We start from the raw sequence: 27,280 nt of genomic DNA, 5'->3' as shown, positions 1-27,280 counted from the left end.
GGCTTTTTTTGTGTAAAAAAAAAAGAAGCTAAATCGCTCTAGAATAATGCCCTACAAAAAGCCCTTCTAAGGGCTATTCTTATAGTAACTTTTAGTGTTAGTATAGGGGTTTTTATTTTGGGGTGTTTGTTTTTTTGGTTTAAAGGGAGCTTTAGATTTATTAAAGGCTTAACGGTGCATTTTTATATTTTTGGTGGATTTTTTCATGTAAATATTTTTTTTTAATTTTGTGTAAATTTAGTGTTATTTTTTGTAATTTAGGGGGTGTTAGCTTAGAGGTGGGGGTTAGGTAGTTAAGTAGTTTAGGAGTAGTTTGCCTTGGGGGTTATGGCAGATTAGGGGTTAATAGGTTAGGAGGCTTATTGCGTTGGGGGTTGTGGTGGTGTAGGGGTTAATAGGTTATAGGGTTTATTTCATTGGTGGGGTGTGCCAGTGTAGGGTTAATAGGTTTGAGGGTTGTGGTGGTGTAGGGGTTAAGTAGAGTAGGTGGATAATGCATTGGGATATTGGCGGTTTAGGTTTTAATAGGGTAAAAGGTTTATTATGATGGGTTATTGGAGGTTTAGGGATTAATAGGATAGTAGGTTTATTGCAGTGGGCTATTGATGGTTTAGGGGTTAAGTAATGTAGGGTTAGTTTGCGTTGGTGGGTTCTGTCGGTTTAGACATGAATATAGTTGTTAGGCTCCGTGTGATATATTCCAAAGGGATCCTTTACTATACATCGCCAATGTCGCCATCGTTGCTGGCTGAAATTTATTGTTAGCATCGCCGCCCAGTTGGATTTATAGTAAAACACCTCTCTACAATGCCGCCTGTTAATCTAGATGTTGGCAGCTTGGAATAATGATAGATAGATAGATAGATAGATAGATAGATAGATAGATACATAGATAGATATTGAGCACTGAGGAGTATCAGCATAGAAAATAATGGCTTATATACTAAGACCTCTAATTGTCTGTAGTAGTTGAAAGAGTGATAAAGGCAGCATGAATACTGTTAATATCATTATAAATATGCTTAAATAAAATGTATTTCAAATAACGCTGTGTCCTCCTGTGGAATTGAAAGTGATTTTTTAAATGTAAATTCATCACTCCAATGTCCCTTAAATTGTCAACAAAAAGTATTCTTAAGAAGTGTAATTTTAGCCACACAAATCAAAGGGACATGAGTCCAAAAAAATTCCTTTCATAATTCGGAAAGAACATAGAATTTAAAAAAAAACATTACATTTTACTTATTATATTTCATTTGCTTTGTTCTCTTGGCATTCTTTGTTGACAATCATACCTAGGTAGGCTCAGGAACTGGGAGCTAGCTGCTGATTGGTGGCTGCACATATATGCCTCTTGTCATTGGCTTACTGATGTGTTCATCTAGCTCCCAGTAGTGCATTGATGTTCCTTCCAGAAAGGATAGCAAGAAAATTAAGCAAAATTGATAATAGAAGTAATTTAGAATGTTTTTACAAATGGATGCTCTATCTGAATCATGAAAGAAACAGTTTTGGATGTACCATTTCATCAGCCCCTCTACAAGCGACTGATGAAATGGAATACTAAAAGTTAGTTACGCAGTTCTAATAGGCTATTTGTTTCTTTTCTTAAAGGGACATGAAACCCAAATTTTTTCTTTCATGATTCAGATAAAGAATATAATTTTAAACAACTTTCTAATTTACTTCTATTATCAAATCTGTTTCATTCTCTTGGTATCATTTATTGAAGGTGCAGCAATGCACTAATGGTTTCTAACTGAACTCTTGGGTAAGCCAATCACATTCAATATATATATATGCAGCCACCAATCAACAGCTAGGACCTAGGTTCTCTGCTGCTCATGAACTTGCCTAGATAAACCATTCAGCAAATGATAACAAGAGAAGGAAGCAAATTAAATAATAGAAGTAAATTGGAAAGTTGTTTAAAATCGTATTCTCTATCTGAGCCATGAAAGAAAAAAAATTGGGTTTCATGTCCCTTTAAATCCCATAAGGTAAATTGTGTAGTAAGTTGAAATCTAAATGAGATTTAACTAAGGAACGTTATATACAGTAGCATTGTATAATAAAAATATAATGTAATAGCACTTACTCTGACGCATATAAAAAATGCTTTCCATTTGCAGACCCTTGTATCATGTGACAGTCAGCCAGTTACAGACTCATATTTATATACACTGTAGTATCTTGCACATGCTCAGTAGTTGCTGGTGTCTCAGAGTGCGCAAATAAAGATTGTGCACAGTTAGATCATGAAAGTTTAATTTTGACTTTAGTGTCCGTTTAATCTAGATAGGAGCACATGAATGGAGAGTGAAGAGCACAACTCAAGTGGATTCATAATATTTGATGAGAATTCTATTTTTGGTCTTTTAAAGTATTTGCAATCTTCTCCTAAGGTTGCGCTCTTACTACCTAAGGTTGCACTCTTACTACCTAAGGTTGCGCTCTTACTACCTAAGGTTGCGCTCTTACTACCTAAGGTTGAGCTCTTACTACCTAAGGTTTAGCTCTTACTACCTAAGGTTGCGCTCTTACTACCTAAGGTTGCGCTCTTACTACCTAAGGTTGCGCTCTTACTACCTAAGGTTGCGCTCTTACTACCTAAGGTTGCGCTCTTACTACCTAAGGTTGTGCTCTTACTACCTAAGGTTGAGCTCTTACTACCTAAGGTTGAGCTCTTACTACCTAAGGTTGCGCTCTTACTACCTAAGGTTGCGCTCTTACTACCTAAGGTTGCGCTCTTACTACCTAAGGTTGCGCTCTTACTACCTAAGGTTGCGCTCTTACTACCTAAGGTTGCGCTCTTACTACCTAAGGTTGCGCTCTTACTACCTAAGGTTGCGCTCTTACTACCTAAGGTTGCGCTCTTACTACCTAAGGTTGCGCTCTTACTACCTAAGGTTGAGCTCTTACTACCTAAGGTTGAGCTCTTACTACCTAAGGTTGCGCTCTTACTACCTAAGGTTGCGCTCTTACTACCTAAGGTTGAGCTCTCACTACCCTCAGTGTGACACCATAAGTTAGAGGCTCTAATGTATGAAACTAGTTGTAAGTACTCATCACAAGGCAGTCAGATTCTAGGCAGGGGCACAGGTAGAACTGGAATTTACAGGAATGACAAACATGGCAGCAGACAGGCTCTGTTCAAGAACAAATGCAGACTGCACCTGTGGCTGGGCTGGCTAGTTCCGTCAACAGACTAGACTTTTACAAAATACTATTGCAGGTGTTAAACGCCGGGTAAAATGTAACTGGACCGTATCTGAAACTGAAGCCAATAATCTGTATGGCTGGGTTGTTAAATATCTGGGGCTTGAGCCCAATGCAAAGCTCTATCACCTTTTTATGCTGTGTAAATAAATACAAAAGCTAGGCTGACACCAGCCTTGGCCCCAGTAAACCCCTGCACACACCTGTGGCTCTGCATCATATGGATCTGGTAGCCTCATCTAGTAATTCCTGTGCTTGACTGATGCTGAACCTTCTTTTTTTCTTTTTTTAAATTCCAAATTTGATGTGAACTTTAGTCCGAGTATGTACTGTAGGCTTTTGTGTTGGGCAACTATTATAACACTTTGAATTGGTCCCAATAAATAACATCAATTAATCTGTAAATCATTTCTCAATTTTCATGGCCGTTAAACACTTGATAGAAATCAGAAATTAGTACGACATATTTTATTCATTTTTAAGGGACATGGAAGTCAAAATTAAATTTTCAGTATTTTGAATGAGCCTTAAATTAAAAAAAGCTTTCTAATTGACGACTTGTATTATCAAATGTACCTCTTCTTGGTAATAATATTTAGTTTCATTATATCATGTGTCAGTACATCACTGACTGAGAATTACAGATTGACTCACTTGCATGTTCATATTGCTGAGGGATTTTATGTTTTTATTACATGAAGTGATGTAATTGTAAATTGCATAATATAAGCATATAGCCAAATGTAATGTGTGTTTTGATTTGGTGCAGATGGCAGTTGAATATTTTAGTAATACAGGTATACCCCACTCATACAGCGGGTTAGGGACCGGAGCCCCGCTGTAAAGTGAAAACCGCCTTAAAGTGAAACAAGGCAGTTTTAGCTTTCTTTTCACTTGCCAGTGTGTTTAAAAACTTGAAAACATGTTTGAACTAACATATATTAGAGGTGCAATAGTGCTAGGTTTAGTTTAACACTAGCACAGCACAGTATTCAATAAATACTGTACCTGTAAATTAGTGATAATTACTGTAGTAAAATTTGCTAGACTATAGCACTGAGACACAGATTGCACTGTAATGCTGTAAATAGAATGGACTAATCATAACAAAATGGTGCCAGTCACTTTTCTCGCAATCTCACGATGATTATAGCACTGTTTCAAAATCACTGGAGGATGAACTTCAGCTCCACAAAGCGCTGTATTAGCGAAACGCTGTAAAGTGAAGCGCTGTAAAGTGAGGTATACCTGTATCTGTAGGGCCTGAGATTCACATTATAACTGATATAATGACTCCCCTGCCATAAAATATCTGTAGGGCCTGAGATGCACATTATAACTGATATAATGACTCCCCTGCCATAAAATATCTGTAGGCCTGAGATGCACATTATAACTGATATAATGACTCCCCTGCCATAAAATATCTGTAGGCCTGAGATGCACATTATAACTGATATAATGACTCCCCTGCCATAAAATATCTGTAGGCCTGAGATGCACATTATAACTGATATAATGACTCCCCTGCCATAAAATATCTGTAGGCCTGAGATGCACATTATAACTGATATAATGACTCCCCTGCCATAAAATATCTGTAGGCCTGAGATGCACATTATAACTGATATAATGACTCCCCTGCCATAAAATATCTGTAGGCCTGAGATGCACATTATAACTGATATGACTCCCCTGCCATAAAAGTATAGAGGAATCTTTAGGAGCACCAGACACAGTCAAATTGCTTTAATAAAAAGAGGCATAATACAAAGACTGTGCAAATGCACTTAATTTAAAATTCAAATGAGTAGTAGATTTTTTTTTCTAACAAATGTAAAAGTTAGTTAAACTTTCCGTCCCATCAGCTAATCACAAAATCCATATTCTGTGAATGCTTGCACATGCTCAGGAGATGGTGCCTCATAAAGTGTGCATATAAAAATATTGTGCACATTTAGATAATAGTTTTTTTGTTTGTGTGCTGAATTATGAAAGTTTAAACAACTTTTCAATTTACTTTTTTCATCAAATTTACTTTGTTCTTTTAGTATTCTTATTTGAAAGTTAAATCTAGGTAGGCTCATATGCTAATTTCTATGCCCTTAAAGGCCGTCTCTTATCTCAGTGAATTTTGACAGTTTTTTACAGTTAGACAATGCCATTTCATGTGTACAATATAGATAGCATTGTGTTCAGTCCCATGGAGTTATTTATGAGTCAGCACTGATTGGCTAAAATGCAAGTCTGACAAATAACTGAGATGAGGGGCAGTCTGCAAAGGCTTAGATACAAGTTAATCACAAAGGTTAAAATTATATTAATATAACAGTGTTGGTTATGCAAAACTAGGGAATGGGTAATAAAGAGAGTATCTATCTTTTAAAACAGTAAAATACTGGAGGAGACTGTCCCTTTAAAAACTTCAGCAATTGATATTTTCCCTTATGTTTAACAAATATCGTATGCTGCCGATTCCTAGCCATTGTAGTCTTTGCATCTATCAAATACAAGAATCTAATAAAATATTTATAGCATGAAAATGTTCTAATGTGTTGAAGCATTTTATTATTGCTTTACTGCTTCCATATAGCTATGTGTTTAACCTCTGCAAATAAGGGTAACTTAAACACACTGGGACCTAGCTGAACACTTCTGCTGAGCCAATAAGAAGAAGCATATGTGCATCCACCAATCACTAGCTTGTTCCCAGCACTGCATTATTTCTCCTGAGATTACCAAGCTGTGTTTTTCAACAAATGATACAAAGAGAATTAACTTAATTTGATAACAGAAGTAAAGTTATGACATGCTCTGTCTGAATCATGTAAATGTAAAGGGCCATTATTGTTTAAAAATGTTAAGACTAGCGACCCTGTGCACCTCTATGTGTTTAACCTAGTCAAAAGGATTAAACAGTAGAAGTACAGCTCTGAACCTGCGGAGCAATGCTGATCCCAAACAGAAATTACAGGGGAGCCAATCAGCAGTGGAAATTATACAGCAATCACTGCTAATTGGGTCAGCAGCAGTTTACGGGGTACTTCTAGTACAAGTTTAACCTGTTTTGCAGGTGTTAAACACATAGAGGTGCAGACTTGCATGTCTTAAAGTTACCTGCTCTAACAAATCCCTTTAAAGGGATTTGAAATCCAATTTTTGCTTTCATGATTTAGATAGAGCATGCAATTTGAAACAACTTTCTAATTTACTTCTGTTATCAATTTTTCTTTCTTCTCTTGGTATCTTTTGTTGAAAAGCAGGGATGTAATTTAAGGATTCTGCCCATTTGTGGAGCACTATATGGCAGCAGTTTTGCAAGACTGTTATCCATTTACAAGAGCACTAGATGGCAGCCCTATTTCCTGCTATGTAGTGCTACAGACACCTACCTAAGTATCTCTTCAACAAAGAATATAATTGGAACAAAGCAAATTGGATTAAAAGTAAATTGGAAACTTTATTTTTTAAATTGTATTCTCTGTCTGAATCAGAAAAGAAAAGATTTGGGTTTCAAATCCCTTGACGGAAAGGAATATGATTGTTCAATGTTGTCAAGGCATGAAGCATACTGTGTCTGGGAAGATTTATTAAAGCAATTTTGAGTAACCATATGTATTGTGCTCAAGACAAGCTTGGATATTTGGTATTGCTAAATCTCTGTGTCTGTCTTTACATTTAAACTTGGATTCTTTTTTTAAAGGTGCATGAATCTAAAAGAAATTCATCATGCATATGAAAAGAATACCCTGTAATCATATTTAAGTTTTTTGGCATGAAAACCACAGGCAGAACAAAACCATACATCATATCTATTTGTTTATTTTGATAATTTATTTTAATCATCTTAAAAATAATTCTTTTCAAAATTTACTAATAGCCTCTTCATTCTCAACAGTTTCCCTGTTTTTCGTTAGGAACACATTAGGCCTGATTAGAAGTGGCTAACTAGCGCATATATTACGAGTTCAAAGAAAAAGGTTGCACTCGAACGCAAACAGAAACTGCGCTAGAAGAAATAGTGTGACTGGAGTCCTAGGGTAAACTGTAAGGGTTAAAAAAAAACACAGCAGCAATAATGACACTCATATATACACTAATTAAAAAACCTAAATAATAATGTTTTATAAGGGTTAAAATGGATATGGTATATAACAAGGTGTATGTGTGTGTGTGTGTATATGTATATATATATATATATATATATATATATATAAAATGTGTGTGTGTGTGTGTATATATATATATATATATATATATATATATATATATATATATATATATATATATATATATATTTCTCTTGTAAGGTGTATCCAGTCCACGGATCATCCATTACTTGTGGGATATTCTCATTCCCAACAGGAAGTTGCAAGAGGACACCCACAGCAGAGCTGTAATATAGCTCCTCCCCTAACTGTCATAGCCAGTCATTCTCTTGCAACTCTCAACAAGCTAGGACGTTGTAGGAGAGAGTGGTTAAATATAGCTAGTTTATTTTCTTCAATCAAAAGTTTGTTATTTTTAAATAGTACCAGAGTTGTGCTATTTTATCTCAGGCAGTAAATAGAAGAAGAATCTGCCTGAGGTTTCTATGATCTTAGCAGGTTGTAACTAAGATCCATTGCTATTCTCACATATGTCTGAGGGGATTACACAGATGAGGTAACTTCAGCGAGAGAATGGCGTGCAGTTTATTCTGCTATCAGGTATGTGCAGTTATAATTTTTTCTAGAGATGGAAAACACTAGAAAATGCTGCTGATACCGGATTAATGTAAGTTAAGCCTGAATACAGTGATTTAATAACGACTGGTATCATGCTTACTCCCAGGGGTAATACCCTTATGATATTTACAATATAAAACGTTTGCTGGCATGTTTAATCGTTTTTATATATGCTTTGGTGATAAAACTTTATTGGGGCCTAGTTTTTTCCACATGGCTGGCTTAAATTTTGACTAGAAACAATTTCCACTGTTGTAGTATAAAAGTTACAGTTGGTGCAGTTAAAATTACAAACTGTGACATCCAGCTTCCCTCAAAGGCCCTCTGAATGCTATAGGACATCTCTAAAGGGCCCAAAGGCTTTCTAAAGTCGTTTATTGGGGAAAATAGGGCCACAGCTTGCTGTGGCAGTTGGTTGTGACTGTTAAAAAAACGTCTATTTCGGTTTTTTTTTATCCGTTTTTTGAACTAAGGGGTTAATCATCCATTTGCAAGTGGGTGCAATGCTCTGTTAGCCTATTATACACACTGTAAAAATTTTGTTTGATTTACTGCATTTTTTTCACTGTTTTTCAAATTCTGACAAAATTTGTTTCTCTTAAAGGCACAGTACCGTTTTTTATATTTGCTTGTTTACTTGATTTAAAGTGTTTTCCAAGCTTGCTAGTCTCATTGCTATTCTGTATAAACATGTCTGACATAGAAGAAACTCCTTGTTTATTATGTTTAAAAGCCATGGTGGAACCCCCTCTTAGAATGTGTACCAAATGTACTGATTTCATTTTATGCAATAAAGATCATTTTCTGTCTTTAAAAAATGTATCACCAGAGGAATCTGACGAGGGGGAAGTTATGCCGACTAACTTTCCCCACGTGTCAGACCCTTTGACTCCCGCTTAAGGGACTCACGCTCAAATGGCGCCAAGTACATCTAGGGCGCCCACAGCGTTTACTTTACAAGACATGGCGGCAGTCATGGATAATACACTGTCAGCGGTATTAGCCAGACTACCTGAACTTAGAGGTAAGCGAGATAGCTCTGGGGTGAGACAAAATGCAGAGCATACTGACGCTTTAAGAACCATGTCTGATACTGCCTCACAATATGCAGAAGCTGAGGAAAGAGAGCTTCAGTCAGTGGGTGATGTTAATGACACAGGAAAGATACCCGATTCTAATATTTCTACATTTAAATTTAAGCTTGAACACCTCCGCGTGTTGCTTAGGGAGGTTTTAGCTGCTCTGAATGACTGTGATACCATTGCAGTGCCAGAGAAATTGTGTAGACTGGATAAATACTTTGCAGTGCCGGTGTGTACTGATGTTTTTCCAAATACCTAAAAGGTTTACAGAAATTATTAATAAGGAATGGGATAGACCAGGTGTGCCGTTCTCTTCCCCTCCTATTTTTAGAAAAATGTTTCCAATAGACGCCACCACATGGGACTTATGGCAGACAGTCCCTAAGGTGGAGGGAGCAGTTTCTACTCTAGTAAAGCGTACTACTATCCCTGTCGAGGACAGTTGTGCTTTTTTTTTTTTTTTTTTTAGATCCAATGGATAAAAAATTAGAGGTTACCTTAAGAAAATATTTATTCAACAAGGTTTTATCCTACAGCCCCTTGCATGCATTGCCCCTGTCACTGCTACTGCGGCGTACTGGTTTGAGTCTCTGGAAGAGGCTTTACAGGTAGCGACTCCATTGGATGACATACTTGGCAAACTTAGAGCACTTAAGCTAGCCAATTCTTTTATTCTGATGCCATTTTTCATTTGACTAAACTAACGGCTAAGAATTCTGGTTTTGCTATACAGGCGCGCAGAGCGCTATGGCTTAGATCATGGTCAACTGACGTGACTTCAAAATCTAAGCTACTTAACATTCCCTTCAAGGGGCAGACCCTATTCGGGCCTGGTTGAAGGAGATTATTGCTGATATCACTGGAGGAAAAGGTCATGCCCTTCCTCAGGACAGGTCCAAATCTAGGGCCAAACAGTCTAATTTTCGTGCCTTTCAAAACTTCAAGGCAGGTGCAGCATCAACTTCCTCTAATAATAAACAAGAGGGAACTTTTGCTCAATCCAAGACGGTCTGGAGACCAAACCTGACATGGAAAAAAGGTAAGCAGGTAAAAAAGCCTGCTGCTGCCTCTAAGACAGCATGAAGGAACGGCCCCCTATCCGGGAACGGATCTAGTAGGGGGCAGACTTTCACTCTTTGCCCAGGCGTGGGCAAGAGATGTTCAGGATCCCTGGGCGTTGGAAATTATATCCCAGGGATATCTTCTGGACTTCAAAGCTTCCCCCCCAAAAGGGAGATTTCAACTTTCACAATTATCTGCACACCAGATAAAGAGAGAGGCATTCTTACACTGTGTACGAGTCCTCCTAGTTATGGGAGTGATCCATCCAGTTCCAAAGGAGGAACAGGGTCAGGGTTTTTACTCAAATCTGTTTGTGGTTCCCAAAAAAGAGGGAACCTTCAGACCAATTTTGGATCTAAAGATCTTAAACAAATTCCTCAAAGTTCCGTCGTTCAAGATGGAAACTATTCGTACCATCCTACCACTGATCCAGGAGGGTCAATATATGACTACAGTGGATCTAAAGGATGCTTATCTTCACATTCCGATACACAAAGATCATCATCGGTTTCTCAGGTTTGCCTTTTAAGACAGGCATTACCAGTTGTAGCTCTTCCCTTGGGATTAGCTACAGCCCCAAGAATCTTTACAAAGGTTCTAGGGTCACTTATGGCGGTCCTAAGGCCGCGGGGCATAGCAGTAGCCCCTTATTTAGATGACATCCTGATACAGGCGTCAAACTTCCAAATTGCCAAGTCTCATATGGACGTAGTACTGGCATTTCTGTGGTCGCATGGGTGGAAAGTGAACGAGGAAAAGAGTTCTCTATCCCCACTCACAAGAGTTTCCTTTCTAGGGACTGATAGATTCTGTAGAAATGAAAATTCACCTGACGGAGTCGAGGTTATCAAAGCTTCTAAATTCCTGCCGGGTTCTTCATTCCATTCCGCGCCCTTCGGTGGTTCAGTGTATGGAAGTAATCGGCTTAATGGTAGCGGCAATGGACATAGTGCCGTTTGCACGCTTACATCTCAGACTGCTGCAACTATGCATGCTCAGTCAGTGGAGCGGGGATTACACAAATTTGCCCCCTCAACTGAATCTGGACCAAGAGACCAGGGATTCTCTTCTCTGGTGGCTATCTCGGGTCCATCTGTCCAAAGGTATGACCTTTCGCAGGCCAGATTGGACAATTGTTACGACAGATGCCAGCCTTCTAGGTTGGGGTGCAGTCTGGAACTCCCTGAAGGCTCAGGGATCGTGGACTCAGGAGGAGTCTCTCCTTCCATTAAATATTCTGGAACTAAGAGCGATATTCAAGGCTCTTCAGGTTTGGCCTCAGTTAGCAACTTTGAGGTACATCAGATTTCAGTCGGACAACATCACGACTGTAGCTTACATCAACCATCAAGGGGGAACGAGAAGTTCCCTAGAGATGCTAGAAGTTTCAAAAATAATTCGCTGGGCAGAGATTCACTCTTGTCACCTATCAGCTATCCATATCCCAGGTGTAGAGCACTGGGAGGCGGATTTTCTAAGTCGTCAGACTTTTCATCGATAAGAGTGGGAACTCCATCCGGAGGCATTTGCACAACTGATTCATCGTTGGGGCAAACCAGAACTGGATCTCATGGCGTCTCGCCAGAACGCCAAGCTTCCGTGTTACGGATCCAGGTCCAGGGATCCCAAGGCGACACTGATAGATGCTCTAGCAGCGCCCTGGTCTTTCAACCTGGCTTATGTGTTTCCACCGTTTCCTCTGCTCCCTCGATTGATTGCCAAGATCAAGCAGGAGAGAGCATCGGTGATTCTGATAGCACCTGCGTGGCCACGCAGGACCTGGTATGCAGATCTAGTGGACATGTCATCCTTTCCACCATGGTCTCTGCCTCTGAAACAGGACCTTCTACTTCAGTGTCCTTTCAACCATCCAAATCTAATTTCTCTGAGGCTGACTGCCTGGAGATTGAACGCTTGATTTTATCAAAGCGTGGCTCCTCCGAGTCAGTTATTGATACCTTAAGACAGTCACGAAAGCCTGTCACCAGGAAAATTTACCATAAGGTATGGCGTAGATATCTTTATTGGTGTGAATCCAAGGGTTACTCATGGAGTAAGGTCAGGATTGCTAGGATATTATCTTTTCTCCAAGAAGGTTTGGAAAAAGGATTGTCAGCTAGTTAAGCGTCTGGCAGATGTTCCAGACGTTCAGGCATTTTGTCAGGCTTTAGTTAGAATCAAGCTTGTGTTTAAACCTGTTGCTCCACCATGGAGCTTAAACTTGGTTCTTAAGGTTCTTCAAGGAGTTCCGTTTGAACCTCTTCATTCCATAGATATCAAGCTTTTATCTTGGAAAGTTCTTTTTTTTTTGGTAGCTATTTCCTCGGCTCGTAGAGTCTCTGAGATATCTGCCTTACAATGTGATTCTCCTTATCTGATTTTTCATACGGATAAGGTAGTCCTGCGTACCAAACCTGGGTTCTTACCTAAGGTGGTATCTAACAAGAATATCAATCAAGAGATTGTTGTTCCATCCTTGTGTTACACAATTTGGACGTGGTCCGTGCTTTAAAGTTTTACTTACAAGCTACTAAAGATTTTCGTCAAACATCTGCTTTGTTTGTTGTCTACTCTGGACAGAGGAGAGGTCAAAAGGCTTCGGCAACCTCTTTTTCTTTTTGACTAAGAAGCTTAATCCGCTTTGCCTATGAGACTGCTGGACAGCAACCTCCTGAAAGGATTACAGCTCATTCCACTAGTGCTGTGGCTTCCACTTGGGCCTTTAAAAATGAGGCTTCTTTTGATCAGATTTGCAAGGCGACGACTTGGTCTTCGCTTCTTATTTTTTCAAAATTTTACAAATTTGATACTTTTGCTTCTTCGGAGGCTATATTTGGGAGAAAGGTTTTACGGGCAGTGGTTCCTTCCATTTAAGTTCCTGCCTTGTCCCTCCCTTCATCCGTGTACTTTAGCTTTGGTATTGGTATCCCACAAGTAATGGATGATCCGTGGACTGGATACACCTTACAAGAGAAAACACAATTTATGCTTACCTGATAAATTTATTTCTCTTGTGGTGTATCCAGTCCACGGCCCGCCCTGTCATTTTAAGGCAGGTAATTTTTAAATTTAAACTACAGTAACCACTGCACCCTATGGTTCCTCCTTTCTCGGCTTGTTTTCGGTCGAATGACTGGTTATGACAGTTAGGGGAGGAGCTATATTACAGCTCTGCTGTGGGTGTCCTCTTGCAACTTCCTGTTGGGAATGAGAATATCCCACAAGTAATGGATGATCCGTGGACTGGATACACCACAAGAGAAATAAATTTATCAGGTAAGCATAAATTGTGTTATCTATATATATATATATATATGTGTGTCTAAATATCTGTGTATTTATGTGTAAATATGTACAGTATATACATACATATATACACATGTATACACTTTTGAGCCCTTTCCAGTCAAATACCTTTTAACATGCAATATCATTTTTATTATTTTTTATATGTTTTATTGGGTTCTGAATATAAATACTTTACATTCCAAAGTTATTCACATAGAAAAAAATTTTCTTTTTAGATTAAATATATATTTCTATACATACTTGAATTTACTATCTATCAGCGAGATTACGAGTCTTGCGTTAGCCTTAAAAAGCAGCGTTGAGAGGTCCCAACGCTGCTTTTTTCCTAAGGCTGGTATTACGAGTCTTGCAGGTACAGGTGTACCGCTTACTTTTTTGGCCAGACTCGAAAATACAGCAAATCCACTTACGTCAATTGCGTATCCTCTTTTTTCAATGATATTTGCCTAACGCTGGTATTACGAGTCTTCAAAAAAGTGAGCGGTAGACCCTCTCCTGTCAAGACTGATACCGCATTTAAAAGTCAGTAGTTAAGAGTTTTATGGGCTAACGCCGTAGTATAAAACTCTTAACTAAACTGCTAAAAAGTACACTAACACCCATAAACTACCTAGTAACCCCTAAACCGAGGCCCCCCCACATCGCAAACACTAAATACATTTTTTTAACCCCTAATCTGCTGAACCGGACATCGCCACCACTATAATAAGTATATTAACCCCTAAACCGCCGCACTCCCGCATCACAAACACTAGTTAAATATTATTAGCCCCTAATCTGCCTGCACTAACATTGCCGACACCTACCTACATTTATTAACCCCTAATCTGCCGCCCCCAACGTCGCCGCCACTATATTAAAGTTATTAACCACTAAATCTAAGTCTAACCCTAACACCCCCCTAACTTAAATATAATTTAAAAATTTTAAATAAAAAACTAAAATTAAATAAATTATTCCTATTTAAAACTAAATACCTATAAAATAAACCCTAAGCTAGCTACAATATAACTAATAATTACATTGTAGCTAGCATAGGATTTATTTTTATTTTACAGACAATTTTGTATTTATTTTAACTAGGTACAGTAGTTATTAACTATTTAATAGCTACCTAGTTAAAATAAAGACAAATTTACCAGTAAAATAAAACCTAACCTATGTTACAATTACACCTAACACTACACTATAATTAAATTAATTCCCTAAACTAACTGCAATTAAATACAATTATCTAAAGTACGAAAAAAACCCCACTAAATTACAGAAAATAATAAAATAATTACAAGTTTTTTAAACTAATTACACCTAATCTAATTCCTCTAATAAAATAAAGAAGCCCCCGCTGAGGACATCGGTCCGGCTGGGTGAAGACATCTCAAGGTAGGGTGATCTTCAAGGGGTTAGTGTTAGGTTTTATTAAGGGGGTATTGGGTGGGTTTTAGAGTAGGGTTGGGTGTGTGGGTGGTGGGTTTTAATGTTGGGGGGTATTGTACTTTTTTTTTTCAGGTAAAAGAGCTGATTACTTTGGGGCAATGCCCCGCAAAAGGCCCTTTTAAGGGCTATTTGTAATTTAGTATAGGGTAGGGCTTTTTATTATTTTCGGGGGGCTTTTTTATTTTATTAGTGGGATTAGATTAGGTGTAATTAGTTTAAAAACTTGTAATTATTTTATTATTTTCTGTAATTTAATGTTTTTTTTTCCGTTCTTTAGATAATTGTATTTAATTGTAGCTAGTTTTGGGAATTTATTTAATTATAGTGTAGTGTTAGGTGTAATTGTAACATAGGTTAGGTTTTATTTTACTGGTAAATTTGTCTTTATTTTAACTAGGTAGCTATTAAATAGTTAACTATTTGATAACTATTGTACCTAGTTAAAATAAATACAAAGTTGCCTGTAAAATAAAAATAAATCCTAAGATAGCTACAATGTAACTTTGAGTTATATTGTAGCTATCTTACGGCTAGATTTAGAGTTTTGTCGGTAACGACCCGAAAAGCTAACGCCGGCTTTTTTCTGGCCGCACCATAAAAATAACTCTGGTATTGAGAGTCCACATAAAGGCTGCGTTAGGCTCCAAAAAAGGGGCGTAGAGCATATTTAACGCAGCTTCAACTCTCGATACCAGAGTTGCTTACGGACGCGGCCAGCCTCAAAAACGTGCTCGTGCACGATTCCCCCATAGGAAACAATGGGGCTGTTTGAGCTGAAAAAAAACCTAACACCTGCAAAAAAGCTCCTAACGCAGCCCCATTGTTTGCTATGCGGAAACACTTCCTACGTCTGCACCTAACACCCTAACATGTACCCCGAGTCTAAACACCCCTAGCCTTACACTTATTAACCCCTAATCTGCCGCCCCCGCTATCGCTGACACCTGCATATTATTATTAACCCCTAATCTGCCGCTCCGTAAACCGCCGCTACTTACATTATCCCTATGTACCCCTAATCTGCTGCCCTAACATCGCCGACCCCTATATTATATTTATTAACCCCTAATCTGCCCCCCACAACGTCGCCTCCACCTGCCTACACTTATTAACCCCTAATCTGCCGACCGGACCTGAGCGCTACTATAATAAAGTTATTAACCCCTAATCCGCCTCACTAACCCTATAATAAATAGTATTAACCCCTAATCTGCCCTCCCTAACATCGCCGACACCTAACTTCAATTATTAACCCCTAATCTGCCGACTGGAGCTCACCGCTATTCTAATAAATGTATTAACCCCTAAAGCTAAGTCTAACCCTAACACTAACACCCCCCTAAGTTAAATATAATTTACATCTAACGAAATTAATTATCTCTTATTAAATAAATTATTCCTATTTAAAGCTAAATACTTACCTGTAAAATAAATCCTAATATAGCTACACTATAAATTATAATTATATTATAGCTATTTTAGGATTAATATTTATTTTACAGGTAACTTTGTAATTATTTTAACCAGGTACAATAGCTATTAAATATTTAAGAACTATTTAATAGTTACCTAGTTAAAATAATAACAAAATTACCTGTAAAATAAATCCTAACCTAAGTTACAATTAAACCTAACACTACACTATTATTAAATTAATTAAATAAAATATCTACAATTACCTACAATTAAACCTAACACTACACTATCAATACATTAATTAAATACAATATCTACAAATAACTACAATGAAATAAACTAACTAAAGTACAAAAAATAAAAAAATATTTACAAACATAAGGAAAATCTACAATTTTAAACTAATTACACCTACTCTAAGCCCCCTAATAAAAAAACAAAGACCCCCAAAATAAAAAATGCCCTACCCTATTCTAAATTACTAAAGTTCAAAGCTCTTTTACCTTACCACCCCTGAACAGGGCCCTTTGCGGGGCATGCCCCAAGAAGTTCAGCTCTTTTGCCTGTAAAAAAAAACATACAATACACCCCCCCCCAACATTACAACCCACCACCCACATACCCCTAATCTAACCCAAACCCCCCTTAAATAAACCTAACACTAAGCCCCTGAAGATCATCCTACCTTGTCTTCACCTCACCGGGTATCACACCGATCCGTCCTGGCTCCGATATCTTCATCCAACCCAAGCGGGGGCTAGACATCCACTGAAGAAGTCCAGAAGAGGGTCCAAAGTCTTCATCCTATCCGGGAAGAAGAGTAGATCCGGACCGGCAACCATCTTCTTCCAAGCGGCTGATTCCATCAGCCAATCAGAAGATTCCTATCAGCCAATCGGAATTCGAGGGACGCCATCTTGGATGATGTCCCTTAAAGGAACCGTCATTCTTCAGTTGGACGTCGCCGGATGAAGATGGGTCCGCGGTGGAGGTCTTCAGGATGGAGCCGGTCCTCATCGGATGAAGATAGAAGATGCCGCTTGGAAGATGATGGTTGCCGGTCCGGATCTACTCTTCTTCCCGGATAGGATGAAGACTTTGGAGCCTCTTCTGGACCTCTTCAGCCGCCGGAAGATGGATCGCCAGCCCCCGCTTGGGTTGGATGAAGATTTTGGAGCCAGGACGGATCGGTGAACCTGGTATGGTGAAAACAAGGTAGGATGATCTTCAGGGGCTTAGTGTTAGGTTTATTTAAGGGGGGGTTTGGGTTAGATTAGGGGTATGTGGGTGGTGGGTTGTAATGTTGGGGGGGTATTGTATGTTTTTTTTTACAGGCAAAAGAGCTGAACTTCTTGGGGCATGCCCCGCAAAGGGCCCTGTTCAGGGCTGGTAAGGTAAAAGAGCTTTGAACTTTAGTAATTTAGAATAGGGTAGGGCATTTTTTTATTTTGGGGGGCTTTGTTATTTTATTAGGGGGCTTAGAGTAGGTGTAATTAGTTTAAAATTGTTGTAATATTTTTCTTATGTTTGTAAATATTTTTTTATTTTTTGTAACTTAGTTCTTTTTTATTTTTTGTACTTTAGTTAGTTTATTTCATTGTAGTTATTTGTAGGTATTGTATTTAATTTATTTATTGATAGTGTAGTGTTAGGTTTAATTGTAGGTAATTGTAGGTATTTTATTTAATTAATTTATTGATAGTGTAGTGTTAGGTTTAATTGTAACTTAGGTTAGGATTTATTTTACAGGTAAATTTGTAATTATTTTAACTATTTTAGCTATTAAATAGTTCTTAACTATTTAATAGCTATTGTACCTGGTTAAAATAAATACAAAGTTACCTGTAAAATAAATATTAATCCTAAAATAGCTATAATATAATTATAATTTATGTTGTAGCTATATTAGGATTTATTTTACAGGTAAGTATTTAGCTTTAAATAGGAATAATTTATTTAATAAGAGTTAATTTCGTTAGATTAAAATTATATTTAACTTAGGGGGGTGTTAGTGTTAGGGTTAGACTTAGCTTTAGGGGTTAATACATTTATTAGAATAGCGGCGAGATTCGGTCGGCAGATTAGGGGTTAATAATTGTAGTTAGGTGTCTGCGATGTTAGGGAGGGCAGGTTAGGGGTTAATAAATATAATATAGGGGTCGGCGGTGTTAGGGGCAGCAGATTGGGGTACATAGCTATAATGTAGCTGGCGGCTCTTTGTGGTCGGCAGATTAGGGGTTAATTATTGTAGGTAGGTGGCGGCGACGTTGTGGGGGGCAGGTTAGGGGTTAATAAATATAATATAGGGGTCGGCGATATTAGGGCAGCAGATTAGGGGTACATAGGTATAATGTAGCTGGCGGCGGCGTGCGGACGGCAGATTAGGGGTTAATAAGTGTAGGTAGCTGGCGGCGACGTTGTGGGGGGCAGATTAGGGGTTAATAAATATAATATAGGGGTCGGCGGTGTTGGGGGCAGCAGATTAGGGGTACATAAGGATAACGTAGGTGGCGGTCGGCAGATTAGGGGTTAAAAAAATTTAATCGAGTTGCGGCGATGTGGGGGGACCTCGGTTTAGGGGTACATAGGTAGTTTATGGGTGTTAGTGTACTTTAGAGTACAGTAGTTAAGAGCTTTATGAACCGGCGTTAGCCCAGAAAGCTCTTAACTACTGACTTTTTTCTGCGGCTGGAGTTTTGTCGTTAGAATTCTAACGCTCACTTCGGACCCGACTCTAAATACCGGAGTTAGAAAAATCCCATTGAAAAGATAGGATACGCAATTTACATAAGGGGATCTGCGGTATGGAAAAGTCGCGGCTGAAAAGTGAGCGTTAGACCCTTTTTTGAGTGACTCCAAATACCGGAGGTAGCCTAAAACCAGCGTTGGGAGCCTCTAACGCTGGTTTTCACGGCTACCGCCAAACTCCAAATCTAGGCCTTAGGGTTTATTTTATAGGTAAGTATTTAGTTTTAAATAGGAATAATTTATTTAATTGTAGTTTTTTATTTAGATTTATTTAAATTATATTTAAGTTAGGGGGGGGTAGGGTTAGGGTTAGACTTAGATTTAGGGGTTAATAACTTTAATATAGTGGCGGCGACGTTGGGGGCGGCAGATTAGGGGTTAATAAGTGTAGGTAGGTTGCGGCGACATTGGGGGTGGCAGATTAGGGGTTAATAAATATAATGTAGGTGGCGGCGACGTTGGGGGAAGCAGATTAGGGGTTAATACATATAATGTAGGTGGCGGCGGTGTCCGGAGCAGCTGATTAGTGGTTAATAATATAATGCAGGTGTTGGCAATGTCGGGACGGAAGATTAGGGGTTAAAAAGTATAATATTAGGGGTGTTTAGACTCGGGGTTCATGTTAGGGTGTAGACATAAATTTTCTTTCCCCATAGGAATCAATGGGGCTGCGTTAGGAGCTTTACGCTGCTTTTTTGCAGGTGTTAGTTTTTTTTCCAGCCAGCTCTCCCCCATTGATTCCTATGGGGGAATCGTGCACAAGCACATTTTACCAGCTCACCGCTACCGTAAGCAGCGCTGGTATTGAGGTGAGACGTGGAGCTAAATTTTGCTCTCCGCTCACTTTTCTGCGGCTAACGCCGGTTTTGTAAAAGCCCGTAATACCAGCGTTGTCTGTAAGTGAGCGATGAGCATAAACTGCTCGTTAACACCGCACAGCCTTACCGACAAAACTCGTAATCTAGGTGTATATCTTTATGTATGTGTGTGTGTGTGTGTGTATATATATATATATATATATATATATATATATATATATATATATATATATATATATATATATATATATATATATATATATATATTAATAAAATAATCAGAAATATAGATTTATAAAAAAAGAAAATTTTCTTCTTTGTAAACCACATTGGTCAGTAAAGTATTTCTTAAAGGGACAGTCTAGTCAAATTTAAACTTTCATGATTCGGATAGGGCATGCAATTTTAAACAACTTTCCAATTTACTTCTATTATCTAATTTGCTCAATTCTTTAGATATCCTTTGTTGAAGAAATAGCAATGTACCTGTGTGAGCCAATCAAACAAGGCCTTTATGTTCAGCAACCAATCAGCAGCTACTGAGCATATCTAGATATGCTTTTCAGCAAGTGATATCAAGAGAATGAAGCAAATTAGATAATAGAAGTAAATTAGAAAGTTGTTTAAAATGACATTCTCTTTCTAAATCATGAAAGAAAAAAATTGGGTTTCATGTCCCTTTAACTTTTTTTCTTTTGTTTTTTTTTAGTAGCGCGCCCCATAGAAGTTAGCGCAATTTTGATGTCCGAGGTTCTGAAGTTAGTGCGCCTTATCTTTGTCGCCCCCTAACTTTTTACTTTCAACTTGTAATACGTGCACTAACCTGGGCGCATTAAAATGTAACTTTGAGCACAGTTAGCGTGTGAGCGAAAAAAATATTTAGCACGCCACTGAGATGAGTCAGATTTAGTGAAAACTGCACAAAATAACATAAGAACTGAAGAGAATCAAGCCCACTGCTCACTTCCACTGCTAAATATTTTGTTGGAGGAGATGGTTTTGAGCAAATTGCTTCTCAGCCATTCGTCTTCTAAAAAATTTCAACATTCATTTAAATATAATCAGCTATTTAGTCCATACAGTGCAAATGTTCCTTTAACAATTCCAGTAATATAAGCTGGAGTTGAGGTAACATCTGATTTCAATACAAGACTGACCAATGAAGTAGATACACATGGCCGTTTTAATAGAGCCAAGATCCTCTTCTACTATTCCAATCCCTGTAAGGCCTCAATTCAATTACATTACCTCATAGAAAAAGTGTTTGGTGAAAGGGGGAAATCTGACATGTTGAGAATAGATGGTTTCAGCTATGTATGGCTTTAATAATCATTTATAATATACTAATGTGCTCAAGAGAAAATACTGTAATTGGAATCATACATTTGAAAACAGAAGAGAGGTTGTTGTTTTATACATAAAGCACATTTTTAAGTGATTTTCATTTTCATACATCTTTTTTGTTATTAGCGTTGAAGCCTTCCAGTATTGCTATTTACAAAAACTTTTGCCAGCTTAGTAGCTGGTGAGTCAATAAATAATTGTTACTGTCAGAAGGATGTAGGTAGTTTCTACGGACTCACTACTTTAAAATTTGCATTTCAGTGTAAAACTTAGAGACATGGAACTACAATTTTTTATTTTATGATTAAGATAGAGCTTAGAATTTTAAACTTTCCAATTTACTTCTGTTTGATTCTCTTAGTATCGTTGGTGAAAAGAATACCTAGGTAGGCATTACTGCGAGCTTGTTGGTGGCTGGTAGCTGTGTTCATCTAGCTTCTAGTAGTGAATTCCTGCTGCTTCAACAAAGTATAGCAAGATGTTTATAATAAAAGTAAATTGAAAATTTGTTTAAAATTGTATGCTCTACCTGAATCGTGAAAGAATAATTTCGGGTTTCATGTCCCTTTATAAAAGAAAAAAATAATATGTGAAAGGAACATAAACTAAAGATTAAATAATTAATTTTATATATATATATATATATATATATATATATATATATATATATGCAACATGCTCAGCCCTGGGTGCTCAATGGCACTCACAGGAAGCTGTGCTGTCCCCAGAGTCACAGGCAGTTAATTCCAGACAGGTCTGTGTGCAAGGCCCATAGGGAAAATTGCAAAACAAATTAATACAACACACAGAAAAAGTCCAGCACTCACTTACAAGCTCTCAGCTAAGATTAAAAGCAAAAATTGAAGGGTTAGTTACTGCATCTGGCCAAATGGGACAAACCCAGTTAATACATCAAGGTCTCTTCCAAAACCTGTGTCGCTAAACCAGCCAAACAATGCATGCTGTCAACCAAACAAACTGGGAACAAGTGAAGGGTGCACAGGCTTATGTAATCACCCTAGACATATACAAAACACAGAAGGGGACTGCACTTTCAGACTGGACTGGGTATACATCCCATGACCCTGCAACATGCTTAGCCCTGGGTACTCAATGGCACTCACAGGAATCTATGCTGTACACTGAGTCACAGACAGTTAACCCCAGACAGGTCTGGGTGCAAGGCCCATAGGAAAAATTACAAAACAAATTGATACAACACACAAAGAAAGTCCAACACTCACTTACACTTACAAGCTCTCAGCTAAGATTAAAAGCAAAAATGGAAGGGTTAGTTACCGCATCTGGCCTCCTTCCAAAACCTGGGTCCCTAAACCAGCCAAACAATGCAAGCTCGTATCCAAACAAACTGGGAACAGGTGAAGGGTGCACTGCCTTATGTAATTACCCTAGACATATTCAAAACACGGAAGGGGACTGCACTCTCAGACTGGACTCTCAGACTGGACAGGGTACACATCCCATGACCCCGCAACATGCTTAGCCCTGGGTGCTCAATAGCACTCTCAGGAAGCTGTGCTGTCCCCAGAATCCCTGCCTGTTTGGTTGAGAGCTTACTTTGTTTGAATGGTTTAGGGACCCAGGTTTTGGAAGTGACCTTGACATGGTACCTGGGCTTGTCCTATTTGGCCAGATGCGGTAACTAACCCTTCCATTTTTGGTTTTAATATTAATGGAGAGCTTGTAAGTGAGTGCTGGACTTTCTGTGTGTGTGTGTATGTATATATATATATATATATATATATATATATATATATATATATATGAAACGGTACAAGGATGGACAAGCGCACAAGAAGGCACTCCTAGTGGAATATGTCTTTGACTTAAAAGCACAAACAGACAAGAGACCATTACGCACTCACTTGGTTTAACCTCATCCACTATGAGGTATATATCCAGCTCTGGCGTACAGATGATATCTGTTATGGGTGCTCCTCCTGGGAAAAAGTTTTCTTCGTGTTTCCACAGTATGGAGTTGCTTGTAAGGAGGAAATTTGCCAATGTCCCCACTGTTGAAAGTCAACGAATCGGTGGTCTCTCCAATATATTAAAACTCCACAACCTCAATCAATATGAGGTAAGGGCCCCGCTGTGTAGGGTGAGTCAATCTTGGACACCAGGGAGGTTTGCACCAGACGATAATAGTGAGTCAGTCAGATTTGGAGATCAGTTCCAGGACGTATTACATGAAAGGAGATTAAAACACCAAAAGTGCAATACTGTATATGTAATTAAAACACACACTTTATTTATCCCAAATAGGTGCTCACATTCTTTAACCTCAATATGAGTTATTTAAACAGCGCACATAAACATCATAACACGTCCTAATATATGAACAAGAAAAACTCCAAGTTTCCAAGAAATATCGGCAGCATTAACAGGTGTATTCTGAAGCGTTTCAAAGGTATTACCAGTCTGAACCTTCTTCCTCAGAGGTTCATATATTAGGACGTTTTATGATGTTTATGTGCGCTGTTTAAATACCTCATATATTATTGAGGTTAAAGAATGTATGTATGTATATATATATATATATATATATATACTGTATGTGTGTGTGTGTGTATATATATATATATATATATATATATACTGTATGTGTTTGTGTGTGTGTGTATATGTATATATGTATGTGTATATATATATATATATATATATATATATATATATACATACATACATACATACATACATACATAAATCAGGGGTTAAAACAGTCTGCTGAAATTTCTAAGTCGTCCGGGATTTGAATATTTAAAAAATAGATTAGAGAAGAATATTTTAAAAATAAAATATTTGCTGATATTCGTTGAGTTGAAGGGCAAATTCTTTATGAGACAATATTGATTAAATAAAGATCAAAGCTTTCATTTTCAACTTCTAATTAACGTGGGTATTAGCCTGATAATATAAAGCTCTCTGCCCAGGTTTTCCAAGGGGCATTCCCTGCATTTCTATATTTGAAGGAGAAACGAGCCCTGTGCAATATAGCTCTGCTGCACTTACACTTTGTGCTTTGTATTGCTTTGTATTTTATGTTACTTTACACTTCAGATTGTTTTATAACATTTAAACTTTGCACTTTCTATTTTGTAATAGATCAAATGAAACTGTTGTGCTTCCTTATACAGGTGATAGTGTGTCAGAAAGGATACATAAAGTAATTGCACATATTATTAATCATATGAAATTTCAAATTGAATCCATATATGATTATCAATAAAGTAATTGTAATAAAAAGGTCAGTGACCTCAATATAAGTCCCAATAAGTATATATCAAAGTCTTATTTCCAGATGTACCACCGACCTTACAATCTAAAAAATCCTATAATGATTTATAAAAGAAAGTATCTGGCTATTAGGTCCCACGATGTAAGGGCACTGTATCCGCCAGAATGTTGATTGTGAATAGGTTATGGCTGCTGCTCTCTCTGGAGGGTATCTGTGATTATTATCGATTATTTGTAGAGCGCCAACAGATTCCGCAGCGCTAATAGACAGACATTTACTTGCAGAGGAGAAACACACAGTGATATTTCACAAACTGCATATTATTTTTTTAACTCTTGTACGTGCATTTCTATCTATTGCACAAATTTTATGTATTAAGTAAAACTTTTACCCTTAGAGTGGCTTTTTGCGCTTGTGTTTTTCTCTATTTACTTTATATTTTGTACTTTATTTTGTAAACATCAGTGTATTTAGGATTGTGATTTTACAAATTTTCGATAATGCTTTCACAGTTTCTGTGTTACTTTAACAAATTAGGATCATATTTTGTATATTTATGTGTATCTTATACAAATTACATTGCACTTTGTATTTCTTCTATTTAAAATAAAACTGAAAAACTGTCAGCATCAGTTTCCCAGAGAGCTTAAAGGGACATTGTACACTAGATTGTCTTTGCATAAGTGTTTTGTAGATGATCTATTTATATAGCCCATACAGTTTTTCTTTTTTTAAAAATTGATAGTTTTGCTTATTTTTAAATAACATTGCTCTGATTTTCAGACTCCTAACCAAGCCCCAAAGTTTTTGGAGAATACTGACGTATACCTACTCCAGCTTGCTTCTGTTTGTGTAAAGGGTCTTTTCATCTGCAAATGAAGGGGGAGGGGGTGTCTGCTATTTACCACTTGCAGTGGGTGTTCCGTAACCTTTTAAACAGAGCTAAACTAGAAGTTTCTAAGTACGTTTTTAAACGGTTTTATACTGGATTTTTATATCCGTATCTGTGCATCTTATTCTTTATAGTAGTGTCTATTACAGCTGTTCACTTCCACTTCCCCACTAGGGGACTTTTTTGGAAGAGAGCTATAGGGGTACCCACTAGCGCTTGATCTTCTACATACCTACCTAAGTGTCTATTACATGCAGTTATATGAAAATTAGTGTATACTGTCCCTTTAATGGCCTTCTTTGGTCCTGATAAGCAAAGATTCTTTAGTATGGAAAAAAATTATAGTGCAGAATTCACAGGGGCTGAACTTCTCTCTAAGCAGGAGAATCTTTGATCATCAGGCCCTATGTGAGCTTGGGGCAGCCTTTATGGAGTCTTGTGACATCTATTGTTTTATATGCATAACTATATGTTTTGTAATTCTTTTTTTCTGTTTAGGCAAACCAGGAAATTTCGAGACACAGAACAAGAAAGAGACAGAACGCTGTTCAAGAACATTCTAAAAGTTTGGAAAGAAATCAAATCTCTACGCGAATTTCAAAAGTTTATTAACACACCAGTGAAACTCTATATGCGAAAGTAAGTGATGAAAAAAACGTATATAAGTTTTTATCCATCAGTTTTTCTTTCTTTTTTTTTAAATCAAAGTTTCAAATCCACAGACTGTGCATCAGATACTAGCCTTAAAAGTTATGTTTACAACAGTGATGAACACAAGTGGCTAACACTGAGGAAGGAGCAAGTCGTAATGTTTAGGGGAGTGGGGACAGGACATATACGGGGGGTAAAAATGTCCACTAGCCATTGGCGAGTGAAAGTTAGTGAATGTTAATTCTGAAGTCTGGTGGCAGGTTGTAAGTTGCATAGTTGGCACATTGTATTTGCAGAATGTACATTCCTATGGCAGCACTGACAAACACACATTTTGTGCTATGTGCTAAAACTATTATCTAAAGGGATATTATATATCCATGAAAGTGCAAGGATGTATTATTTGTCTAAGGCTATAGGGGCCCATTTGTGCTTAGACTGTTACTTCTGAGAGGGTAAACGGGACAGAGAGAGATTGCAGAGGAAAAGGAAAAGTGTAGAAGGAGATAGAATTAAGACAGAATGGAGAAAATAAGAGTGAAGAAATATAAGAGAGGGGAAATAAAGAGTGTAAAGAGAAGATATGGTGAGAGGGTAAAAAGAAAGACTGAAGAGAGCAGGGAGTCGAGAAAGTTAGTTATGAACAAGAAGGGAGAGATCATAATTAAAAAAAAAAAATCCCAAGGTCTGCTATGACCTTCCATGACTGTCAACACTCTCTATGTTCAACAACTTCCTTTTTCTATCCAGCTGTTTTCCCCAGAACCTCTAGTTGATGTTTCAAACTGCTATGGACTTATTTTTGTTAATGTTTTACTGTGTGTAGCATTCTTTAATTTGTTATGGTATAGAATAAAAACAATATTAGAAAATCTTTCACAATGGCTAAACATATGCAAACAGGGGGTGAAGTAGTGGGTGTGGGTGGGATTAGAAGTGGCGAGTCACATTTTGTCCTGGCTAGTAGCTTAGGACTTTAAATGTTGTGTGTGTATATATATATATATATATATATATATATATATATATATATATATATATATATATATATATATATATATATATATATATATATATATATATATATATATATATATATATATATATATATATATATATATATATATATATATATATATATAGAGAGAGAGAGAAAGAGAGAAAGAGAGAGAGAGAGAGAGAGAAAGAGAGAGAGAGAGAGAAAAAGAGAGAGAGAGAGAGAAAAAGAGAGAGAGAGAGAGAAAAAGAGAGAGAGAGAGAAAAAAAAAACTCACAACTGGCTCAATACCATTGTTAGCCTGTTCTATGTCGATGCA

At 37.5% G+C, this 27,280-nt stretch overlaps 1 protein-coding gene across 1 annotated transcript in view; it reads left to right on the top strand.

The window, feature by feature from the left end:
* CC2D2A (coiled-coil and C2 domain containing 2A) overlaps nt 1–27,280 on the top strand; it is a 319,163-nt gene that overhangs the window by 64,020 nt on the left and 227,863 nt on the right. The window contains exon 13 of the mRNA XM_053704126.1: nt 25,812–25,952. Within this exon, the coding sequence (XP_053560101.1) occupies nt 25,812–25,952 (141 nt within the window). The remainder of the gene's footprint in view (nt 1–25,811; nt 25,953–27,280) is intronic.

This window comes from Bombina bombina, chromosome 2 (genome assembly GCF_027579735.1).
Source record: "Bombina bombina isolate aBomBom1 chromosome 2, aBomBom1.pri, whole genome shotgun sequence".
Taxonomy (NCBI): domain Eukaryota; kingdom Metazoa; phylum Chordata; class Amphibia; order Anura; family Bombinatoridae; genus Bombina; species Bombina bombina.
This window is presented reverse-complemented; position numbering and strand designations above follow the sequence as displayed.